The 13808-nt window shown below is 42.6% G+C and overlaps 1 protein-coding gene across 1 annotated transcript; it reads right to left on the bottom strand.

The window, feature by feature from the left end:
* Nucleotides 1–3886: 3886 nt before the first annotated feature.
* LOC137315780 (probable G-protein coupled receptor 139) lies at nucleotides 3887–7280 on the bottom strand. The gene is made up of 3 exons (XM_067980268.1): nucleotides 7211–7280; nucleotides 6197–6249; nucleotides 3887–4789 (listed from the first exon to the last, which is right to left on the bottom strand). Exons 1-3 carry the CDS (start codon nucleotides 7278–7280, stop codon nucleotides 3887–3889), a joined length of 1026 nt encoding a protein of 341 aa, XP_067836369.1.
* Nucleotides 7281–13808: the final 6528 nt, after the last annotated feature.

The following is a 13808-nucleotide window of genomic DNA, read 5'->3' on the forward strand; positions in this document are numbered from 1 at the left end:
AAAGTATTTGTTTAACTGCTCTGCCATTTCCTTGTTCCCCATTATAAATTCTCCCGTTTCTGACTGTGAGGCACTAATCTTCACGAATCTTTTTCTTTTTACATACTTGTAGAAGCTTTAACAGTCTGCTTTTATGTTGCTTGCAAGTTTACTCTCATGCTCTATTTTCCCCTTTTAATCTTTTTTGCTGAATTATAAACTGATCCAAATCCTCAGTCTTGCTCCATTTTCTGGCAACTTTATATGACTCCTCTTTGGATCGAAAATTATGCTTAATTTCTTTTGTTAGCCATGGTTGGGCCGCTTTTCCTTTTGTGTTTTTGCGCCAGAAAGGAATGTATAATTGATGCAGTTCATGCATTCACTCCTTGAATGTTAACCATTGCCTAACCACAATCATGGTAATCACCAATCTATCACAGCCAACTCACTCCTCATTCTTCCTAGTTTCCTTTGTTTAGATTTAGGACCCTTGTTTCGATTGGACTATTTCACTTTCCATCTTAATGAAGAATTCTATCATGTTATGGCCATTCTTTCCAAAAGGACCAAGCAAACAAGATCATTAATTAACCCCTTCTCATTGCACAATATCCAATTAGGGATAGCCTGTTCCATAGTTGTCTCCTCAACGTATTGGTCTCAAAAAACATCTCATACACACTCCAGGAATTGATCCTCCACAGCATTATTACTAATTTGATTTGGCCAGTCAAGATGCAGATTAAAGTCACCCATGATAACTACAGTACCCTTGTTACATGCATCTCTAATTTCCTGTTTGATGCCGTTCCCTACATTACCACTATTGGTATTGATTCATGTTATCATGAAGAATCTTTTTTGTTTTCATTTTATTCCGTTTAGCTTCTTTTTATGGAAACTGTACAATTGGCGGATGAAAATAAAATCAGCAATCATTTTGAGAGAATTGTTGTAACCTGGAGTTCAGGTTACATGAGCTGATGCCTGATTGCTGGACGCTTAACTTTCATATTTTGATTGGTAAAAAATGGTCCTTGCCTGGGCACAGTTCACACTCCAGGGATTTGAGCAGAAAATCTCGGCTGACATTCCAGTGCAGTACTGAAGGAGCGCTGCACTGTTGGAGGTGCCGTCTTTGGGATGAGGCGTTAAACTGAGGACCTCACAGGTGGATGTAAAAGATCCCATGGTAGCATTCGAAGAAGAGCAGTGGAGTTCTCCCCGATGTCCTGGCCAATATTTATCACTCAACCAAGACCTAAAATAGATTATCTCATCATTTTCTTCATTGCTGTTTATGGGAGCTTGCTGTGCTCAAATTGGCTGCCTGCATTACAACCGTGAGTACAGTTAAAAGTATTTCATTGACTGTAAAGCGCTTTGGGACAACGTGACACTGGGAAAGGCGCTATAAACATGCAAGACTGTCTATCTTTCTCATTCTGCATGGGGTCATTTGACTGAGATTATCTGATACACCCCTCTACCCATGATTCCTCTCTTGCTTTGCGCTTTTTGCATACATAAATATTGATTTTTTAATTTATATATAAGTTTATATATCCCACGTCTATTTTTCTGATTGGATGAATTTTGATGAAGAAGATTCTACACGCCCGAAACGATAACCTTTGTTCTTTCAGATTTAGAGCATTTTGCTTTTTGTTACAGTGCTGTGGGACCCTGTCCAGTTTACTAACACAGCAGAAGGGGCAAGAGTACAGGCTGATTTAATGCAGAATACAGAAGATCCATGGGAAAGTTACACACTGTACAGTGCAGCTGATAAAACTCCTGCTGTAAATAAAGGGCAGAGTCAATTACGCAAGACTGAGTGACTTTATTGAGCAGCCTCCAGGCATCATCTTTACAACTGTCAAAATTAAACCAAAAATCTGTTCCCCAGAACAGACATTAACTGGCTCGCCTGCTTCATCTGCTGCTGTTCTGCTTCTGCACTCACCCACTCCAAGCTGATTACAATGAGTTGTTTTATGATTATTTCGTGCTCTCTGTGTGTTAATCACATTCCTGTGTCTACCTTGCTGTTTTTTTAATCTGTCTGTCTTTCACTGGTTCTGTCTCTCTGTCAATATATTTATCTTTCTCAGTCTTCTTTCTGGCATTTTTCTGTCTTGTTACTTCACCCTCTTTTAATTTCTATCTCTGTATCACTGTTCCATTTCTATATTTTTTCTCTGTCACCTTTTGCTTCTCTCTTTATATCTCTATGTTTCTGTCTTCCATCTTTATCTCTTCTTTCCATTTGCCTCGCTGTCCCTCTCGCTCTTTCTCTCCCCACTCTCTCTCTATCTCTGTCTTTTTTGCCTTCTCACCCCCTTTTCAACGCTTTCTCTCTCTTTCGCTCTGCCTTTCACTCTCTCTTTTCTGTCTCTCCTTTTCTTTATTTCTCTCTTCACTTTCTCCATCTCTTTCTTTTTTATGAATTCACAATCAACTTTAATTTCGTTGTAAATGTATCATTAATTCTTGCACATTAGTCCAACATTATCTTTTATACAAATGAAGAAAAAGTAACAGTCCAATTGGATGTTTTTTATCAACATAAAAACACCAATTTCTTCTGTTTAGATACATATATAGTAATTATATTCATAAACATATTTATTTACATAGCTGTCTCCTCAGTTCAGAATTAATTCATTGTGTAAAGTGTTTTGAGATGTGTAAATATAAAGGTCACTGTACAAATTCCGTTTCAATGAATTACATTGTCCATTTGTCGACCAGCAAATATCCGCCTCTTTCTTTTGTTGTCTCACTTTGTCTCTTTTGCTGTCTGTCTCTCTCCTGCACTGATTCTTTCTGTTTCACCAGTTCTCTTTGCTTCGCTTCTTTTGTCTCTATCGCCCTGTTTCAATCTCTCTTTGTAATTTTCCCTGTGTGCCTCTCACTTTCTGTCCACTTTCCTTCTGCACCTCTGAGTTTCTTTCTCCATTTGTCGACCTGTTTCTCTCAACTTTCTCTCGCTGGTAAACTCCCTCTCTTTCCCTTAATCTGTGTTATTCATTTCCTGTCTCTGTTTTCTAATGTATACATGCTCCTTTCCTGTTTGTGCTTTTTCTCCATGTATTTCTTTCTCATTATATTTTTCTCCTTCCATGTTATTTCCATCTCTCTTGTCTTTTCTATTTATCTTCCTGCCCCCTCTCTGTTTCTGCCCTTTATTCTTTCTCCCTCTTTTCTGTTTATTTATTTTTCTGTTTGATTGTCTCTAGCTGTTTCTCCATCTAAATCTCTAACTCTGTTTCTTCACGTCTTTCTTTAACTTGTTAACTGTCCTTTTCTCTCTGCCCCTTTCTGCACTTGAGTAACTTTCACTTTCTTTTTCTCTACGTCTTCCTTTCTTTCACTTTCTTTACTATTCCTTTCACAATTATCTGCTTTTCTCTCTGTTTATGGCTCTAACTATCTCTCATTTCCCTTTTCTATCTGCCTCTGTATGTAAGTTTATCTCAATGTGTAACCCTGTCTCTTCCTCTCCTTGCCTCCATCTGCTATCTATCTATCTATCCACTTGTTGGTCTGTCTGTCTGTCTATCTCTGTCATTCCATCTCTCCATTCATGTGGAGTGCACCCATTCTGATCAGGCCCACAGCAGCTACTTTCATTGACAGGTTTGCCCATTTTGCAGGACGGCCATTTAGTTAAAGTCCAGCTGAGCTCTTTCGTGCCGCCTGTTTGAGCAACAATTCATGTGTTGTCTGCAGAGCGAATCACGCCTCAAAGGGTCATATTATCAATAAAATATAATTTCAGAATCAGATATAAAATTATTTCAGCTCATATAAAATGTACTTTCCATCCGGTGGGAAGTGCAGCGGGTGGAGTATGAAATGGCTAGAAATAGTTCTAGTGCTTGAAACCCTTCAGCTCTTTCTACGATTTCACTAATTTAACAATTAGATTGAGTGGGTATTTCACCGCGTTCTTCAGCTCCTCCCTGAATTTAGCCTGGGTCAGGACATAAATACACGTGTTTGTGCAGGAACTGAGAAGCTGCAGTATTCTTGATGTGGATTCTGTGATATAACGAGGGTCAGTGTAGGAATTATAATACCGAGTGTCTGTAATTCGCCGATAAATGTTATTTACAACCTGTGTCATCCATAATAGGATAAAACTGCCCGATATACTGAAGAGTAAAATGATGGATTTCTTGCGGTTCTCCATCTCTGGATCCTGGTGATTCTCTCCATTGCTGCGGCCCCGGAGTCCGCTGCGGACTCGACTGGCCACTAAAATACGTCTGACCGTCAGAACATTGAGCAGCAAAATCAGAAAGAACGGGACACAAGGAGTTACAATGAGGTGAAATAGCTCAAATGCGGCCCATACTGGGGAAGTACGGAAGATCACTTTAAAGATACAATCTCTGGGAACATTATCAATTATAAGGTAAGGTTCATATATGAAGTACCAGGGAACACTCTCTAAAAAGCCCAACACACTTACTGTCCCTATTACTGCAAGCGCCGTTTTCTCGTTGCAATATTTTGTTTTAAGATTCTCATAACAAATAGCCACAAATCGATCAAAGGTGAAAGCGACTGTCAGCCAGACAGAAACCACTGTGGCTGCAGAACCCAAGAACATAATGGGACGACACACGGGAGTAATGAACAAGAATGAATTGGGGAAATAACTTCGACCAACCCGTGTCAATATCAGATCAGTGATAACGACCAGGAGATCGGCCGCTGCCATTCCCAGCAGGTAGCGACTGATACATTTGGAGAGACCGCACTTTCCTCGGGACAGGATCACAATCGCCACCAAGTTAACTGTGGGAGAGAGAAAATGAAGCAGAGAAATTACTGACCAGATCTGGAGCCAAAGCAGCAATTTGACAGGATCTGGGGTTAAATTTCCAGCTTTGTTGCTGCATCGAACGGCGGAAACTGATTCATTCACCTGGACAGCGCTTTTAAACTCAATTATCAATAATGAATTGTGAAATCGATAAAGAAAGTGAATAAATGAGCACCGGATCCACTGGAAGGGCCGAGTGAGAGCGCAGTGCCGGTGGGGAAGTGAGAAGGAGTTTTACCGAGCGGGAATCCAAAGGGTTAAAGCCGGATTTGGCTCCAGACTGACGGGAAAGAGAGCAGAGGCTGGGAAGGTGAGGGGATAGGCGGAGGTGCAGCTGATTTGTTGCTCTGGGTTAAGAGAACCGACAGGGGTTGGCACAAAACGGGGAAAGGCCGAGAGTGGCTGGAAGGGAGTCAGGAACAGCTAGTTTGAGAAAGCGGATGAACTGAAGCAATGGATGAGGAGACAGAGGATTCAATGCATTGGATGGAGAGGCTGGGATTCACAGGGAGAGACTGCAGCAGAGTGTGAGAGGAAATCTAATCTATCGGTCCCACTAACACAATCCAACTAATAAATTCAACAGTTCATTTCAGTGGTTATTGGTGTCAGGGAACCGCTCATTGGGCATAAAATGTGCTCATTAAATTTAATTTGCATATTCAATTAAAATTAAATTAAAATGTATTCATTAAATCAACCTCGTTCTTCATTGAATTCCGCTGATACCGAGTTTTTAGAATACAGTATCATAATAATTCATTAGGATCAAAAAATCACTGATTCTATTCTTTAAATACATTTGAATTATGTTTATTAATTCAGTCATTGAATAAGGAAAAGTAACAATCACCAAAATAGACTGAGGTCCTGATAACAATAAACACACCCAGCGAGAGTGCAATAAAACTCTCACAATCTGACAACTTCCTATTAACATCTTCAAGTCACATTTCCTCTTCATAATTGTCCTGGAAGTTTCAGCAGTTCATTCCGATGAATTATTCACCCTGCTGTCGCTTTTTCGCTCTCTCTCTCATTCTCTCATTCTCTCTCTCTCTCTCTCTCTGTCTCTCCCTTTCTGTCTTTCTCTCTCTTTCTCTTCTCACGCTCCTCCTCCCCCCTCTCGTTTTCCCTCTCCGCCTCAGTCTCTATCGCTTCTCTATCTATCAGTTGTCAGATTGTGAGAGTTCTATTGCACTCTCGCTCCTCTATCTATTATTCTCCACTCTCTACTCTCTTTCTCAATGCCTCCTTTTCACTTTCGATTCAATCCTAACATCCTGCCCCTTCATTCTGTTCACCAGCCCCGTGTTCCACGGATCGTATTCTCAGTGTCAGTTTGTTAAATATTGAAGCCTCTGTGGAATAGTTTACTGTTACTACAGATTTCCAACTTTCCTCCTGTTCGCCTACACTGTTTGCTTCATCTGCAAATCATGGCAGAAACATGGAAATCTGCAAATCATGGAAGAAATACATCTTCCAGATTTCACAATGATTGAAATTCCTTCTCCTGTAATTATAAAGTACACCATTAGATAGCGGTGTTCAATTAACAAAACGCCAACGTCACCACTGCTGCTCAGAATTCACAGATAAATAGAAGGACTCAGGATTCCAACAGTTACAGTGCAAACTGACACAGCATAACACCAAAACATTGTATCTTAGAATGAATCCATCCACAGTGAAGCAGAGAAGGAGATGTGAAAGAGTCAGCAACAAACTCAATACAGAAGCCAGACATCTGGAGCTCTGTCAGATGAACGCAATGAAATAACATTTCATAAGTGATAACCAATAAATAGACTGAAACCCCTGTTAAACCGAACCATGTTATTGGGGAAGGGGGACTTTGCTCTGCCTCCTTGGAACACTGAGACCGTGAGCTGTTTCATTATCAATCACTGAAAACAGATTTATGAAAAAAATATTCCAGGACACGTTAGTTCCACAACATGAAACTGTTAACAGCCCCTGATGGTCTGATACCATCTCTTAGTCCAGACACCTGATTCCAATACATTCAGTACAGAGAATAATCCAGGAACAATGCCAGTTTGGGATATACAAAGGTCATTACAGATATAATGGAATTGCTGCAAGACCGACCGTTTAGAAGTTATTGAACAGTACATTCAGTTATTGAACAGTACATTCAGTACAGAGTAGTGTACATTCAGTACACCCAGTAACAATGACAGGGTTGGATTTACAAAGTTCATTACAGACCAGCTCCTACAAGACCAACTTAACACATTCCATCATTCAACTGGTGGAGCAGATCAGGCCACCGTGTAAAACATGCAGGGAGAAAAAATATTTCGCCAAGTACAGCAGCACAGTTAACACCGATTTAGGCCATTATCAGCTGAGATAACAGCTTACCCGGCACTCCAACGGCTGAAAGGGCAGGACAGTAAATGTCTTCTATCTGATAAATTACTGGATATCCCATTTCTGTGAGAAGCAGTCACTTCTGTTGGTCTGGGAACCATAAATCCAGAAGACGCTCTGAACTGATCAATTCCAATGAACCCTGATTTATACAGGAGACAAGTTTCCACTGACACGGTTATACTCCTGATCATTGCTATTAGTTACAGTCACTTGAACAAACACATTAGATCAGCAGCTTTGACTCCGATATAAATAATGTGGTGGATATAACACAAACATCTCAAAGTCCAGGACATTATCTTAATGAGACCTCTCTCAGGAATAAAGTTAAAATCTGTGCTCATACAGGACTGATCCAACAATAATGAACGGCTTCATTTACAGTTTTCATGTAATTGTATTGGTCATGTTCACTCTTGGCGATTCATTTATAATGATCACAGATTTATCCGCAGTGCAGATTGAATCCAGGGACTCAACCAGACCCGTTTCACTCTGTTCCTGCAGTTTCCCAGTCAAAAAATGAATTTTTAGTCTCCGACACGAGGAGAGTTAAAGGGCAGGTTGAGGATTGTAGCCTAGAAATGACTGTGGGTGATATTTGGGGACGGAGACTGAAAGTACCCCATTGAGATTCCACTCTCCGCTATTTTACTGCAGGTGTTTACCAGTTTATTCTACATTGGTGAACGTGTCCAGTAAAGTTAGCCCCGTGTAACGCCGAGCTGAGCTCATGACCTGATTTGACCTCCATCACAAAGGCCCCCTGTTTCCCTCACCCGCCTCCTTTCCTTCCTCTGCCCATTGCCATTGAAACCCTCATCCATGCCTCTGTCCCTTCCAGACTCCATTCCTCCAATACAGTCCTGGCCGGCCACCGATCCTCCACCTTCCATAAACCTGAGCTCGTCCAAAACTCTGTTGCCTGTGACCAACCAGCACCAGGTCCCGCTCGGCCTCACTGACCCTCACTGGCTCCCACTCCCATATCCCTGAAATTTAGAATCCTCATCCTTGAATTTAAATCCGTCCATGACCCACCCCTCTGCATCCCCCTCGTCTCCTCCACAAATAAAATCATAGAATTTGATGGAGGCCATTCGACCCATAGTGCTTGTGCCGGCTCTTTGAAAGAACTATCCAATTCGTCCCACCCGCCTGCTCTTTCCCCATAGCCCTGCACATTTCCCTATGCACACGACAGCAAATCCACTCATGACCTCCTCGCTCATCAGACATTGGCCCCTTTTGGTGGGACTACCCTCGCTTGTTTCCACTCACCTATCTGATCGTAACCAGGAGAAGCTTCTCTTCCCACCCGATCACCGTTACCTCTGACGTCTCTAAAGGTTCAATCCTTTGCTCCCTCCTTGTCCTCATCTACATGCTGCCCTTTGGTGACTTCGTCCACAAACATGGACCTCCTTTCAGATGAACACTGACAAAACAACCTCCTCCCTCGACCTTTGCAATGTCTTTGTGTTATCAGATCGACATCCTGTTTTAAATTTCCTCCAATTTCCTTGAAATGTCATGATCTTTGGTCGCACAATCTCCACATCCTCGGCACTGATTCCATCCCCATGCCTGGCTTTAGTCTGAGGCTGAATCTGAATGTTCGTAACTTTTACGTCCCATTCGACCACGTGCTGAGCTTCTGACCCCATATCCTCTCCATCACAAAGACCGCCTACTTCCAGGTCCTTAATAACGCCCGTTCCACTCACCCTGCTCAGCTTCTACAACCCTTAGCCATGCCTTTCTACCCTCTATGGCCTTTCTTCTCCTCTCCAGCATCTCCAAAAACTTCAACTCATCCAAAGCTTTGCTCCCTGTAACGTATCCGTCATTAACTCCTTCACCAATCTTCCAAGCCCCGACTCATCTGCATTGGCTTCCAGTCTCCTCAGTCTTTATTTTTTTTCTTTCTTACGCTGAAATACATAAGAGCCTCACCCCTCCCTATCTCTGCAATCTCCTCCATCTTTACAGTCCCTCGCCCTTCTCGTCCACCTCTGGCTGCTTGTGTATCCACAGTCTCTTTGCCCGACTTTTGGCAGCTGATCCTTAAGCCACAGCCACGCCCCAGAATGTGCTCCCTAAGCCCCTCCATCTACATTACTCCCTTTCAATGTCAGCTGTGATTCAATGGGTGGCACTCTTGCCTCTGAGTTAGAAGTTGAGAAGGTTGTGGGTTCATAGACCCACTCCAGAGAGTTGAACACAATATCTTCATTTCAGTGCTGTACTGAGGTAATGCTGCACTGTCAGAGGTGCTGTCCTTCAGATGAGACGTTAAACCGAGGGCCAGTCTGACCCCTCAAGTCGATGTACAAGATCCCATGGCACTATTCGAAGAAGAGCAGGGAAGTTCTCCCCGGTGGTCTGGGCCAATATTTATGCCTCAACCAACATCACTAAAACCAGATGATCTTCTCAATTTCAAATTACGGTTTGTGGGATCTTGCTGTGTGCAGTTTGGCCGCTGTGTTTCTTACATTAGAACAGTATTTCTTTGGCTGCAAAGCACTTTGAGACAGACTGAGATTGTGAAATGCGCTGTATAAATGCAACTTTCTTTCTTTCTTTCTACCCATCTCTTGCTCCATACTTTTGTCCCTCAACGAATATCCCCATCTTTGTCTGGGGTCCATTTTTGTCTGATTATCTCTCTGTGAAGCACCTTTAATTTTTATCCATGTTGAAGGCGCTTTATCAATCCAGGTAGTTATTGTTATACTTTACCATCCTCCTCTGTCTTCATCCCACCATTGCTGGCCATTCCTCCACACAACTAAAACCAACCTGATCCCCTCCGTCTCTCGTTTTACACCCCCCTTAAACCCTCCTTGCCGAAGGATTTCATCATACCTCCTGATTCCGTTTGTGCCTGTTTTACTTCCAGTCCCTGTGAATCCCCTTGGGAATGTTTATTACATTAAAGGCGGTCTGTGAATGCAAGTTGTTGTTGATTTTCATTGGAATGTGTTCATTAGTTGTCCACTGTATGAGCAAAAGTAATTTCTGGGCTAATATTCTTGTATCAGAAAGAGATTTATATAATAGGCGGATTTGATGAGATACATTAACATCGGCAGCTACTCGGGGAAATCTTTTTGTTCGAACAACATAAATTGGTTTGTCCACAGACAGCACATTGAAATAGGTTTGTCCCACTGTGAGGCAACCTTCAGGGAGTCTGCTATCTAAGATGAAACCAGCTACAGTTACTAAGATGAAGATTTATTAATTAATTGTCTTTTTTCTCTTTGGTTTTAACTCATTTTACTGCACCCTGGCTGATGACTCGGATGAAGCTTTAATAGTTAGTCTCTTCGGTTAGGGGCTGATTCACTTTTTGCCATCCAATCTGCGATATCACTGCTCCCTGGGGCTGATTGAGAAAGGGCCCGTATGTTCTGACATTGTGGTGTCTTGGTATGAAATTAGATTGTTGTTTTTGGTACGGGAGGGAGAGAGAAATCCATTGGATACGTGCAGACCAAAGGTTCCAATCTTGTTTGTGGAGAAACTCTTAGAATCCATCATTAAATCTAAAACTGTGGAGCAGGTAGCAGTGCTCGGGTTAATCAAGGAATGACTCCCACTGTTTCTGGAGATGATTTGGACTAAGACAATCTCTAATTTTGCTGAGAAACAAAAGCAGGGTTTGGCAAAATATGAGGAAGACTATAACAACATTAAAGAACGATGCAGGCAGCTTGGCTGGATTGAGCAGACACGAGGAAGCTGTATTTTAATGTAAAGTGATAGATATTGGAAGCAAATCAATGAATTTGTGTATACAGTTAATGAAAAGACGCCGAATGATGTTGAGTAAAAGTGAGAATTAAGTACTTAAATGTATAATTCCATGGAATTGTGACGGCAGCTCCATAAATCATAAACAAATGCAAACAGCATTTTGAATTTTATAAGTAGGGTCACACAGTGCAAAAATAAAGAAGCAATGACAAATTTGTACAAAACATGGGTTGGCCCACAATTCCAGAGTATTGTGTGCAGCTTTGTGCATCCCATTATACAAACTACATTAAAGCCATCGAGAGCACAGTGTAGATTCAATCGAATGAAGCCCAGGAAGGGAAACTGTCTTCGGGTTAGATATTGGAACTATTTCCACAGAAACAGTGAAGACTGGGGGGAAGAACATCGTAAAGGGCAAGGAGGGTGAAAAATTCCTAAAATGTGTTTTGTAGAACTTTCTTAATCAGTCTGTTTCTCGCCCAAAGAGGAAGGAGGCGGTGCTGGATCCAGTTTTATGGAATGAAGTAAGGCAAGTGGACTGAGTTTCATTGGGAGAACATCTGGGTAATTGTGATCATAATATAATTTGGATTAAAGTAGTTATAGAAAGGGGCAAATGAAATTCAGCGGTGAAAATACCTAACGGGAAGGGAGACAACATCAGTGCTTTGAAAAGGGATAGAACCATAGAACCATGGAAAAGATTCAGCACAGAAGATGGCCATTCGGCCCATCGTGTCCGCGCCAGCTCGAAGAACAACCATGTGCCCATTCTAATCCCACCTCCCAGCACCTGGTCCATCGCCCTGCAGCTTACAGCACTTTAGGTGCAGATCCAGGTACTTTTTAAAAGAGTTGAGGGTCCCTGCTTCTACCACCAATTCGGGCTCCGAATTCCATACACCCACCGCCCTCTGGGTAAAAAAAGCTTTTCCTCATGTCCCCTCCAATCCTTCCGCCAATCAGTTTAAATCTATTTCCTCTTGTTCTTGAACTCTCCGCTAGGGGAAACAGGTACTTCCTGCCTCCTCAACCTGGGCCCCTCATGATTTTGTACACCTCAATCAAGTCTCCCCTCAGCCTCCTCTGCTCCAAGGAAAACAACCCCAGCCTGTCCAATCTCTCCTTGCAGCTGCAATTTTCAAGCCCTGGCAACATTCTTGTAAATCTCCTCTGCACTCTCTCCAGAGCAATTACGTCCTTCCTGTAATGTGGTGACCAGAACTGCGCACAATACTCCAGCTGTGGCATTACCAGCGTTTTATACAGTTCCATCATTACATCCCTGCTTTTGTATTCTATACCTCGGCTAATAACGGAGAGCATTCCGTGTGCCTTCTTCACAACTTTATCTACCTGTACTGCCACCTTCAGGGACCTGTGCACATGCACTCCAAGGTCTCTCACTTCCTCGACCCCTCTCAATATATTCCCGTTTATTGCGTATTCCCTTTTACTGGTTGCCTTCCCCAAGTGCTGTTGTTCCCCCCAGTCTTCTCCGGGTTGAACTCCATTTGCCACTTTTCCGCCCACACCACCAACCCATTGATATCTTCTTGGAGTCGACAGCTATCCTCTTCACTATCAACCACACATCCAATTTTTGTGTTGCTTGCAAATTTGCAAATTATGCCCTCGACATTCAAGTCCAAATCATTAATATATACCACAAACTGCAAGGGACCCAACACTGAGCCCCGTGGCACACCACCGGAAACGGATTTCCATTCGCAAAGACATCCATCGACTTTGATCCTTTGTTTCCTGTTACTGAGCCAATTTTTGGATCCAATTTGCCACATTTCCTTGTATCCCATGGACTTTTACCTTTCTGACCAGTCTGCCACTTGGGACCTTGTCAAATTCCTTACCAAATTCCAGGTAGACAACATCCACTGCACTACCCTCATCAATCCTCCTTGTCACTTCCTCAAAGAATTCAATCAGATTTGTCAGGCATGACCTTCCCTGAACAAATCCATGCTGACTATCCCTGATTAAACCATGTCTTTCCAAGTGACAGTTTATCCTATCTCTCAGTATTGATTCTAATAGTTTGCCCACCACCGAGGTAAGACTGACCAGCCTATAATTGTTCGGCCTTCCCCTCGTACCCTATTCAAACAATGGTACTACGTTTGCAGTATTCCAGTCCTGCGGGAGCTCCCCTGTATCTAGTGAGGATTGGAAAATGATCCTCAGAGCATCCGCTATTTCCTCCCTGGCTTTCGTCAAGAGCTTCGGAAACAATCCATCCGGCCCTGGTGACTTATGAACAATCAAGGATTCCAGTCCTTCCAGTACTTCCTCTCTCGTTATGTTCACCTTATCCAATATTTCACACCTCTCCTCTTTAAAGTTTACCGCAGGATCTAGCACAGGGGCAAATTGTTGTTGAAACAAGCTGTTGTGGGGGGCGGGGTCGACGCGATTAGACCCCACTTGTGGTGCTTGCCAGACCGCTAACATTAATCACTCATGAGCATGGGAACAGGAGGAGGCCATTCAGACCCTCCAGCTTGTTCCACCATTCTATTAGATGGTGGCTGATCTGGACCTCAACTCCATTTACTCGCCTTTGTTCCAAAATGGCAGAGAGAGTAAGCGTTCTCCAAGGCGGCCTTCGAGACACACGACAACGCAAAATCGTCGAGCAGAAGTTGATAGCCAAGTTCCGCACCCATGAGGACGGCTTCAACCGGGATCTTGGGTTCATGTCACGCTACACGTAACCCCACCAGCAAAAAGGGGGAAAAAATTTATATGTTTTTTAAAATTCTCTCTCTCTCTCTGCCATTTTGAGTTTCTTTCTGCCTGC

This window comes from Heptranchias perlo, unplaced genomic scaffold (assembly GCF_035084215.1).
Source record: "Heptranchias perlo isolate sHepPer1 unplaced genomic scaffold, sHepPer1.hap1 HAP1_SCAFFOLD_56, whole genome shotgun sequence".
NCBI lineage: Eukaryota > Metazoa > Chordata > Chondrichthyes > Hexanchiformes > Hexanchidae > Heptranchias > Heptranchias perlo.